The 12,004-nt window shown below is 38.4% G+C and overlaps 1 protein-coding gene across 2 annotated transcripts; it reads left to right on the forward strand.

Moving 5' to 3' along the window:
• Positions 1–6,856: 6,856 nt before the first annotated feature.
• Positions 6,857–8,873, forward strand: TCEAL9 (transcription elongation factor A like 9). 2 transcript variants are annotated; one of them, XM_054473060.2, is made up of 3 exons: positions 6,857–7,011; positions 7,488–7,566; positions 8,021–8,873. In XM_054473060.2, the coding sequence occupies exon 3, from the start codon at positions 8,095–8,097 to the stop codon at positions 8,407–8,409; it is 315 nt and encodes a 104-aa protein (XP_054329035.1). In that variant the 5' UTR covers positions 6,857–7,011; positions 7,488–7,566; positions 8,021–8,094; the 3' UTR covers positions 8,410–8,873. The 2 variants fall into 2 exon arrangements, with proteins under 2 accessions (XP_054329035.1, XP_054329036.1); XM_054473061.2 differs by lacking the exon at positions 7,488–7,566 and having other exon boundaries at positions 6,862–7,011.
• The last annotated feature ends 3,131 nt before the right edge of the window (positions 8,874–12,004 follow it).

Genomic DNA, 12,004 nt, shown 5'->3' on the forward strand with positions numbered 1-12,004 from the left:
ACAATAATAAATAAGATTTTCTACTTAATAAAAAATTCTTCATAATTTGGTTGTGTTTATTTTTATCAGTTAGAAAATGTGTCTGATACTTCCCAAGTAGCTTAAAAAAAAACCAAGATAGCAAGTTTGAAATTTAAAACCTACATTTTTCTAAAATTAATCAACATTTTATGTGTTTGATAAATTAATCCCTGGAGAGCCTGTCAACTTTAAATAATGAAATTCAGAAAACAAGATTAAGTATAGAGTTTATTCAAGCGCAAAGCTTGAGGATAGCCACCCTGAAACACCAGCTCCAAACAAATGGAATCAGTGTTCCAAAGTGGAAAAATTAAGGTTTTACGTATATAGACAGAGACAGAGAAATTTTAGCAGCGTTGCATTTTCCATACAAGACCTATGCAAATGCCACAGCTATTTATTGTTCCGTGAGGAGGGGTAGTGATCTGAGGGAGTCTTATCTCTGGTGGCATTTTGTCTTAATTATTTACAGAGGGAAAAAAAGGCAGAAGTTGCAGCTTCATGCCCTGTGATTCAAGCTGCATAGCCACATTCCTCTCAAGGCTCAGAATAATTTGAAGTTCCAGCAGTTTTAAGTTTAAATTACTTAATTTCACAAGCCTAACAAGTGTCTTGTTTTTATTCGATTATAGAAAAATGATCTCCTATCTTTTCCACTTATGGAAGTGTTTAATTTTCACAACTAGTATTGTTTTCTTCTGTTAAAGGAATGCAGCCTGCTAGGCCTCTCACCTCTGGCCTCCTTCCCTCCAGGAAACTCAGGAGGAAGCTGGCCTTGCAGTAGGGTCACTGCCTGCCAATCCATCCCCAGCCCCTCAGCCAGGTTTAAGACAATGTCCCAGGAACTCTCACTTACTGACCATATTACTTAGCCCAGACCAGGAGTTCTCAACTAGGAGAGTCTGTGGACCATTTGAAATTCTATGCAGGTTTGTACATGTTTAGGGTTGGTGGGGTACACGTACTTTTGTGGACAGAGGGTTTGTACCTTAGGAAGCTGGGAAAGCCTGATACATGAGCAAGGTGAAATTATAAGGAAGCTGAAGCCATGAGGTCTCCTCGGTGACATAGGAGGAGAAGGATGAGTGAGGATAAGAGGAGAGACTGAGAACAACTGAGCCAAGGTAGTGACAGAGCACTACAGTGCTCAGGTCCTGCTCTTAGACATCCATTAGGAATTTACTGTCTATTCTCAGATTCCCTTGAGATCATAATCTTCTCTACTGCCTCATAAATTCTCACCATAAATCCTGCCTCAACTAAACTAGTCTAAATCTCTGTTCCTTACAACTAGTGAGACTATCTAAAAGATTGGTTACCTGTAATAAAATGTTCCTAAAAGTGAACAAACTACTAGTACACATAGTTACAAACAGCATGAAAACTTGTGAAAGGGCTTCAATAGAGACAAAGAAGACACATATATGGGGAATAAGTATAAATTATTCAGCCTCACTAGGAGTCAAAATGGACAAATTGAAACTTCAAGGCACTCGTTCACCTGTGAATTTGGTGAATATTTTTTAAAAAATCATACCATCCATTTTACATGAGTTCATTCACATGGACTGTCAGTACACGTGTAAATTGGTTGAATTATCTTCCAGGCCTTCTTGGTAATACACATAAAAATAAATAAGATGTTTCAGATTTTTAGACCCAGCAATTTCACTTTTAGAAATTTTTCCTTAGGAAACAATTTTGGTTGTGTGCAAAGATTTTGGTTAAGGCTTGAGTTAAATAGCAAAAACATAGAGGCAGCCTAAATATTAAACAAGTGGTAGATAAATTACCATTAATTTTAACATGATGAAGTACAGTATTTATTGGCATAGAAATATTTACATTGCGTTGTTAGCTAGAAAATATGTATAAAATAGTGTCCTGGTGTAAATAAATTTTATATCTATGTATCTATTTATCTCCATATATTATATCTATATAATAATATATAATATAATATGACTAATATAGCTATATAGTATACTATATATAATATGTAATATATTTATCTCTACACACACACACACACACACACACACACACACACACAATCTCCATCCCATTCACAAGCAGAGCAGTGAAAACTGGCCTCCCCTCCTCTCTCCCTTCTTCCTTATTCTGGAATATATACATTTCAATTTTAAAATTGTATATATATATGTGTGTGTGTGTTTTATATGTATTATTTACATAAAAATTAAATGCCCATATATACAGTGAAGAGTGAATAAAGTCTAGGTTATCTTAACACTATGTATTTCATTGTTTTATGTATGTAATTCAAGTAAACTGTGGAAAATTTGGAAAATACACAAGAATTATAGACATGAAAGTTTTTAGAAATCTATATTCCCATAAAATTAAATGGGAGTTTAATTTTAAGTTTAAATATTTTCATTTTTTTCCCCACTAACATTATAACTTATAGTAATATGCTATGAAGTAGGTCAGTTTGACTCGGTAGGATTTTACCTTATATGCTGACTTTAGAATCCATCCTTGGCTTAAGATGCAACTCCACTGCACTAACACATTCAGTGATAATTGAGAGGAAATCTACAGAAAGGACATAAGGGTTTAGACTGACAACATCTAGTGATCGCCTAATTAATATTTGTGAAATCAGTAAGTGGATGAAATGTATATTTGAGAGCTACCAAATAAGTGAAATTGAGTGTATATTATTGAGGGTTTCCTTCCTTCTATATGTATTTTTAAGTATAATTAGGATAGTTTTATATACATTATTTATAACCTGCTTTTAAATAATAGTTATTTTTTTATTTACAAAAAATAAGACACTTTTACTGGAAAAAAGTAAGGTAACTATAGATACATGCCACATGTCAAGCAGAGCCAGATCCTTTCTGTTTCTATTCATACATATTTTTTAAAGAATTGAATTGGCAACTAAGAATACTATTTTATAATCTGTTTAAACTATTATATTATTGCCATAAGTATTACTTTCTCTAGCAAAAATATTTCCCTAGAAAATATTTTCATCAGGTCAAATTTAAGAAAGAGATGCCTCCTTCTCCATGTTAAAAATTTAGTCCTACACCTTGACCATCTCAAACTTGATTGAAGGGAGGGATAGTCAGAGGAAGGGGAAGAGACCCTCATTTCTAATGCATATTAGTTACCAACATGTAGTCCTTCGAGGAGGTCAGCGGAGCAAGGGAAGGAAATGTGAGGGATTCAACCATCGTAAGGATCTCAAGCCTCAAACAGGTAGTGGAGGCCCTTAATTCAGACCCTGTTCAGCTACAGAGAAGTATGTATATGAAATATGTGCCATAAAATAAAATCATACTATTTGCAGACATTTCCTTACTGTAGAAGTTACACATGCCCCCTGAGAAAATGTAGAAGAGTCTACAATGAAGTAAAAAATATATATATAAATCATCCATAAGCCCACCAACCACCCAATCATACCTAATTCTAATACTGTTACTGTTAGTAACCTGCTTTTTCTTTACATACCAATATACTATAAAAATTTTCATTTCAATAGATACATGGCTGTCTAATATTTGTCAGATATTTTATTTCTTCTTCATTTTTCACTTTCGTCTCAATCATTTTTCTGAATATTAGTAATTAATATATTACTAACTTATTATTTATTTATTTATTATATTTTAAGTTTTAGGGTACATGTGCACAATATGCAGGTTTGTTACATAGGTATACATGTGCCATGTTGGTTTGCTGCACCCATTAACTTGTCATTTACATTAGGTATTTCTCCTAATGCTATCCCTCCCCCAGCTCCCCAGCCCCCGACAGGCTCCAGTGTGTGGTATTCCCCACCCTGTGTCCAACTGTTCTCATTGTTCAATTCCCACCTATGAGTGAGAACATGCGGTGTTTCGTTTTCTGTCCTTGTGATAGTTTGCTGAGAATGATGGTTTCCAGCTTCATCCATGTCCCTGCAAAGGACATGAACTCATCCTTTTTTATGGCTGCATAGTATTCCATGGTGTATATGTGCCACATTTTCTAAATCCAGTCTATCATTGATGGACATTTTGGGTGGTTCCAAGTCTTTGCTATTGTGAATAGTGCTGCAATAAACATATGTGTGCATGTGTCTTTATAGCAGCATGATTTCTAATCCATTGGTTATATACCCAGTAATGGAATCACTGGGTCAAATGGTATTTCTAGTTCTAGATACTTGAGGAATCGCCACACTGTCTTCCACAATAGTTGAACTAATTTACACTCCCACCAACAGTATAAAAGCATTCCTATTTCTCCACATCCTCTCCAGCATGTTGTTTCCTGACTTTTTAATGATCACCATTCTAACTGATGTGAGATGGTATCTCATTGTGGTTTTGATTTGCATTTCTCTGATGACCAGTATGATAAGCATTTTTTCATGTGTCTGTTGGCTGCATAAATGTCTTCTTTTGAGAAGTGTCTGTTCATATCCTTTGCCCACTTTTTGATGGGGTTGTTTTTTCTTGTAAATTTGTTTCAGTTCTTTGTAGATTCTGGATATTAGCCCTTTGTCAGATGGGTAGATTGCAAAAATTTTCTCCCATTCTGTAGGTTACCTGTTCACTCTGATGGAAGTTTCTTTTGCTGTGCAGAAACTCTTTAGTTTAATTAGATCCCATTTGTCAATTTTGGCTTTTGTTGCCATTGCTTTTGGTGTTTTAGTCATGAAGTCCCTGTCCATGCCTATGTCCTAAATGGTATTGCCTAGGTTTTCTTCTAGGGTTTTTATGGTTTTAGGTCTAACATTTAAGTCTTTAATCCATCTTGAATTAATTTATGTAACTTATTAGTAATTTAAATATATAAATACAACACTTAGAAAATAAAAGTTCTCTTTATATGAAATACACATTCTCAAGTATATCCTATGATGTTCAGGATATATTCATCTGCATTTCTAATGACATAAAAATACAGTAAGACCCTGAAACAACTTGAGTTTGGATATAACATGATTGGTGATAGCAGGTGGGGAGAGACTAAAATGGATGGATGATATTTAAGTCCAAGTGCTCAGTGAGGAATTGTTTGTGGCAACAAATCACAGCTGAGTCCTTGATGAATTTGGGTTGTGCAGCCAGCTAGCCAAATAGACTCACATCAGTCATTCCATCCATCTCTCAGTAACATAACCTGGAATTTTATAGAATGAATTTCTGGACTTCACTTATCATGCTATTGTGTAATTTAATTATATACTCATATTTTAAATACACAAAATAAATATGTATATTGTTACAAAAATGTAATACCACATATAAAATTAACTTTCAATTTGCCTTTTTTTGTTTAACAATATACATTGAACATTTTTTTTCATGTGAGTAAATGTAACTCCACATCATTTTTTCATCACTGTAAAATGTGGCTCTATATGAATGATCAAACTTTTCTTAAACCAATTTCCTTTTAGAAACATATGAGTTTTTGGCTCTTTAAAAAAAGCACTATTGCCACAACTACTACAATGACCATATTTGGCATAGGAGTATTAATGTATGATAAATCTCTAGAAGAGGAACTGATGTGTCCAAAAGCACATATCTTTTAAAGTTTGATATTGCCAAAATGACTTCCAAAATGTTGTACTACTTAATAGTCTCACAGTACATGTGAATATTTGTTTTACCATATCCTCATCAACTCTGAATATAATCATTATTTGTCTTTTCTAATTGTATAGATGAAAAATTAACTCTTATTTTTATTTTCAAAAGATCTCAATTCTATGAGCATATGCTATTATTCCCTTCTTTCAGATGAGGAAACTCAGGCTCACAATGTGTACCTGACAATTGATTAATTGATGATTCTTCAGGTAGCACAGCTTCCTGGTAACACCACCATGAGGACTCTGGAACCAAACATTACTCTTTTTTAAAAATTTTTGAATCATTTTCCTCACAAAACTTCTAATATAACAACAGCTTTCACTTTAAAAGCACTTACTATATGCCACATGTACAATAAGCACTGTACATGTATTAACTCATGTCATTAAAGTAATTTTTTCTTTGTCTTTTCTGACTATAAAAAGATAAAAGTTGCCCAGTGCAGTGGCTCAGGCCTGTAATTCCAGCCCTTTGGGAGGTTGAGGCAGGAGGATCACTTGAGCCCAGGAGTTCGAGACCAGCTTGGGGAACATAGACCCTCTCTCTACAAAAAAATTAAAAGACTAGCTGGACATGGTGGCACGCACCTGTAGTCCCAGATACTTGGGAGTCTCAGGCGAGAGGATCACTCGTTTCGAGGAGTTTGAGGCTGCAGTGAGCTGTGATCGCCACTGCAACCCAGCCTGGGCAACAGAGTGAGACCCTGTCTCAAAAAAAAAAAAAAAAGAAAGAAAGAAAAAAGAGAGAGAGAGAGAGAGATTAAAGTTACCTTTTAAAAAAGGATATAGAAGTACGAAGAATAAAAAGTAAAAATTGCATTCAAAAATCTCACTCTTGTTCCAGGGTCTTTTTTTGTTGTTGTTTCACAACTGCTGCCAAGCCCACCCTGCTCTAAAACAGCTAAGAACCAGATTGCAGAGGAAATGGAGGCTAGGGGAGGGACGACTGATGGAGGAGTTATCCTGGGAGTGGAAGACTGGAAAAGACAATTCTCGAAAGAAGTAGAAAAGTTCAGTAGCTCCAGAAAAAGAGGTAGCCCCTCCCTAGTAGTCAGAGTCAAGCAAATAACGTTTTTCCCGCTGGGATAGGAAACAACAGAAAAGACTGACAGGGCCAAATGTATAAGTGGGGGGCGGGGAGGGAGCAGAGGGTGGGCCCACTTCTGCCGCGCTTTTGGTGGGAGTGGAAATTAGGGACCCGAGCTCACTGGTGACGTAGATCTCATGTGACCAGGAGTCGACGTGTGCAGAAGTCCTGGTAATCTGGTCCTTGTTCCCGTCTGGATACCAGCTTCCTTCAGCAGCGCAGGCGGTGGTCCCTGAGGCCAGTGGAAGGAGTCAAACTTGCGGGAATTTTGCAGGTTGGTGTCACTGTAGGTGTTGACTGGGGATTTCTAGTGTGGGGGGGTTTAAGGCAGAGACTTGTGGGAGTGCCAGTTAGGTCTGTCTCTCCACCCTCCACCTCCAGGTCTACAGGAACTGATGACCCTTGGGAAAGGGACTAGGGGTCCTAGGAGAAGAACAAGGAGACCTGTGATAGTTTAAAAATAATCATCCTCTGCTATCTAAGACTGCTTTCCGGACCCCCACCCTCCTCCCGAACCCCGCCTCAGTCTTAAAGATAGTTTGGAAATAATCTGCTTTCTCACTCTTTGTCTGATGGGAAAAACGAACTGACTTGCATGCACTGTGGAGAGGGGGTGAACTGGGGGAAACAAAAGGTGGGAAACTTTCCATATCCGAAACCCTAAAGGAGGAAAGCTACGTGTGTCAGTCTCTGGCGCTGGTCGGCCCACCAAGCGCTCGCCCCACCCCCACCGTCCCTTCCCGTTTCCAGTTTATCTGCAGGTCTGTTGTTTCTAGCAAGACCCAAAGCTAGAAAAGGAGGAGGAAGAAACTGACCCGATCAGTGCCAGGTAGGTGAGAGGAATATTATAAAGTCTCCTGGGGTGGAGACAAAGGTTGTAAGCGCCACCGTTCCTGCCGGCTCCCTTCCACCCCACCCCTTTCCCCTCTTCTTTTCTCTCCCCCTTCTCCTTTCCCCTCTTCCTCTGCCTGCCAGCCACCTTTCTCTTTTCTGGCCTGGTCCCTGTGTTAGGCCCTATGGGGGAAAAAGGATTGGGGAGGGCTGGGCGGCGGAAAGGAGGGCCTTGGAAAAGGTTAGAGGGAAGGACAAGAGAGAAATGAGGAGGTGGAAAGTGGAGGTAAGAGGAGTGGGGATAGTGAAGCTCTGATTGCTGACTGGGCTTCTTAGGTGGAAGATATTTTATAACAGCTCTGAATAAAAAAAAATTAAATGCTATGGCCTCTGTCCACAGCACTTGTCCACTCACCAAGTCTTTAACTTACTGTCTTCTTTTTGCTTTCTAGAAGTCATTGTATTCAAAGAGGAATAAGCAAGAAAGAAAAGAAGGAAGGAAGGAAGAGAGGTAGACAGATACAAGATGAAATCCTGTCAAAAAATTGAAGGAAAACCAGAAAATGAGAGTGAACCAAAGCATGAGGAAGACCCAAAGCCTGAGGAAAAGCCAGAGGAGGAGGAGAAGCTAGAGGAGGAGGCCAAAGCAAAAGGAACTTTTAGAGAAAGGCTGATTCAGTCTCTCCAGGAGTTTAAAGAAGATATACACAACAGGCATCTAAGCAATGAAGATATGTTTAGAGAAGTGGATGAAATAGATGAGATAAGGAGAGTCAGAAACAAACTTATAGTGATGCGTTGGAAGGTTAATCGAAACCATCCTTACCCCTATTTAATGTAGTTTACCTTGATTTTTATCTGATATTAACAATACCATATAGCTTGCTTTTTATTAGCATTTCCTGATATTCCTTTGCCCATATTTCTACTTATAACCTGTTGCTATTAATGGTTTTAGATGTATCTCTTGTTATCTGCTTCTCATTGTTTATTGTATTTTGAACCAATCTACAAGTCTCTGTCTTTTAATAAAAGAACTTTACACATTTGTAAAAAAGAGGTTCTTGGTAGGATATAAAATGGAAAAAGGCTAAGTAATATGTGAGTATCATATTTTTGAAAGGTAAAAAGTACATTTGTATATTACGTATATGGACATAACTTGTGAAGGATGAAAGAAAGTACAGCCTCTCGGTGGTGGGACTATGAATGATTTTTCTCCTTTTGCTTATTTGTATTTTCTATATTCCTAAAATTAACACACATTATTATTGCTAGAATAATAAAAGTTTTATAAAAAAAGAAGCAACAAGCAGCACTTATTAGTTTATTTCTAAAAGTATTGGGGCATTTAATATTTATTGACAGAATTTTAGAAGCAAATGTGAACTTCAAAGTAACTCCAGACCACTTAGCTAGAATAATAAATTTTACATATTTTCTCATCTTTAAAATAAAGAAAATAATCTCACAAGGATCTGGTGAGGGCCAAATAAAGTAATGACTGTGAGCTATGTTTGACAGAGTTTTGTTCCCATCCCAACTCCGTAAGAGATTAATTTCAGCGATTAGGAAGGGTGGAGAAAGTAGTTCTTATCTGTGATTAAGAACAAACGCAAGGCTGGGTGCGGTGGGTCACACCTCTAATCCCAACACTTTGGGAGGCCGAGGCGGGCAGATCACAAGGTCAGGAGATCAAGACCATCCTGGCTAACATGGTGAAAGCCCATCTCTACTAAAAATACAGAAAATTAGCCGGGTATGGTGGCAGGCGCCTGTAGTCCCAGCTGCTCGGGAGGCTGAGGCAGAATGGTGTGAACCCAGGAGGCAGAGCTTGTAGTGAGCCGAAATCACACCACTGCACTCCAGCCTGGGCGACAGAGCAAGTCTCCATCTCAAAAAAAAAAAAAAGGAACTGTGAGGTGGGTGCCACCTTTATGTTCATTTCCTGATATGCCTACCCAGCTTCTCATGCCCCTGCCCTTGATACTACCATATATACTGCGTTTTCTGTCCCTTCTGCTGGGTCCTGCACCTTCAGGCCCCTACCACTGTGAATGTGCTAGAATTCTCAAGGAGTGAAGCCCAGCATATTTCTTTGGCACCCCCAGTAAGCTTAGTTCCCAGACTGACCTTTAGAGAAGTTAGGAGATTGCCCATCTCTTCAATTTAGATAGACACTTATGCAGTGCCACATGACTCATGATGTCTTATAGATATCTTGGCAACTTTGGGATTTTAACTTTCTCCCCATAAGGCTCAGACATGATAGATCCATCTGGGAGTTGGACCAGAAGACAAATCTGAGTAACAGACATTATGCTTAAGTCAGAATTGCTGCCCTGGATCTGAAGACTACCATTTTATCTTCCTGACTCCTATTTCCTTAGGACGAATGATTTCTCCCAGAAGACTGGTGGCAGGCCCTCCTCATCTATTCAACAGATATCCCTAGACTTGTATAAATTTTGAAGGAAAATTCAAGTCAGATTTTGGAATAATCCCATCCCTGGCTGGAAATATATGAAAGCGCTGTGTAGGCCTTATTGTATGTCTATATCTACATATCTCTATCTGTCTGTCTGTCTGTCTATCTATCTATCTATCTATCATCTTTCTTTCTTTATTTTGAGGTGGAGTCTCACTCTGTCTCCTGGGCTGGAGTGCAGCAGCATGATCTCAGCTCACTGCAACCTCCGCCTCCCTGGTTCAAGTGATTCTTGTGTCTCGCCTCCCGAGTAGCTGGAATTACAGGTGTGCACCACCACGCCCAGCTAATTTTTTTTTTTTTTTTTTTTTTTTGTATTTTTAGTAGAGATGGGGTTTCGCCATGTTGGCCAGGCTGGTCTCAAACTCCTGACCTCAAGTGATCCACCCACCTCTGCCTCCCAAAGTGCTGGGATTACAGGCATGAGCCACCGTGCCCAGCCCTATCTTTCTTTCTTTACAAAAGGCCCACTATTGTGCCTGTCATGTGTCATTTTCCTCTGTGATGCCATTTTGGGAACTCTTCATGTCTCCAGACCATTCTTCAAGGTGATGGCAGCCTAATGGTTGCTGGTAGGGCTGCAATTCATGTTGGAGTGAGATAAGGTTCCAGGCTCACTGCCAGTTTTACAAAACAGGATAAATCCATCCCCTTGGCCCTCAGAGGGGTGGCACTCAGGAATGATGTGGAAGGGCTCACTCAAGCCACACTCCTGTCTAGGATAGGCCTGACTTTGGCTTCTCTGCTAGGCACAAGGCCCTCCTCGGCTGATAGCTTGCCTGTCCTGAACAGACATACGTGGAGAAAAACAACTATCCTTTTTGCAGATCAGAGCACTAGACTTCCTTTCTCCCTTTCTTTCCTTCACAAAGAGGTTTGATAGGACTTTTTTATAAGGAAGAAGATAAGATCTCAAAATTCACTAATAGAAACTTTGTCCCAGACATGACTGCTCTGTATGTAATCAGATAACTTATGGTTAAAGTAAAAGAGTCTGGTGGTAGGAGGAAATGATTTTAGATAGTACACAAATCTTTTAAATTGTGGTGTCCATGTATTTATTTGAACATGTATGAATGAATACTTTCTGTTTAAAGCAAATGATGATAGTTTAGATTTAGGGTGGCATTATAAAGTTTGTTTTTCAAAAAAGTATTCAAATTAAATAAGTGAGTCAATTTGAAGAAGAACATTAAGTTAGAACACAGTATTAATAGTGTAGGTGGTACATACTTAGGGCAAAAAAACATCCTGGTGGGAAACATTGCCCCAGCATGGGCATAATAACTTTAGGGATAATAACTGGAAACACCTATCAAGAACTGTGAAGGATTTGAGATTTTACCCTACGTATAAGCTAACAACTTAGCCTACTCTCATTTAATGGATGCTGGCAGAAGACTCTAGACTCCTGGGTCAAAATCAAATGACATTATCACAGCAGAAGCAGTAGCCAGAGCTTCATGTTGGTTTGTATTAGTTCCTTATTATTTCCAAGTTTCATGGGGTGGCATAGGACCCGTGATTGATACCTAAACATGCAGCGCATTGCATTATAGGAAGGAAACCTTGAGTTTGGGGTATTCAATGCTTTCACAGCAGAAACAAGCCTGCTCTTTGTTCAGGGAAAGAGATTATCTTATCGCTCAAGGTTGCTTGTTGCAAACACAACTATGAAAAATGGTCTGCCTGGGTAAAGAACACTCAGGGTCTTACATTCTTGGCATACCCAATAAGAATATGCAGGGATGCTCAGGGCTCATGGCAGATTGCCTCTCCCAATAACAGTTTTCTCTGTACAATAAATCTGAATGTGAATAATAAGCATTTCCTATCACCAAAAGCTCTGGTTTATGATTCCAAATTAAATACAACACACAAGGTATATTGTAGAATATAAACATGGTATTTGTAACTATTTCTAGTTTTTAGTTAAGTACAGGGGATT

This window comes from Pongo pygmaeus, chromosome X (assembly GCF_028885625.2).
Source record: "Pongo pygmaeus isolate AG05252 chromosome X, NHGRI_mPonPyg2-v2.0_pri, whole genome shotgun sequence".
Classification (NCBI taxonomy): Eukaryota; Metazoa; Chordata; class Mammalia; order Primates; family Hominidae; genus Pongo; species Pongo pygmaeus.

Excerpts from the sequence above, each read along its gene's own strand:
- TCEAL9 (XM_054473060.2), top strand. The coding sequence starts at position 8,095 with ATGAAATCCTGTCAAAAAATTGAAGGAAAACCAGAAAATGAGAGTGAA.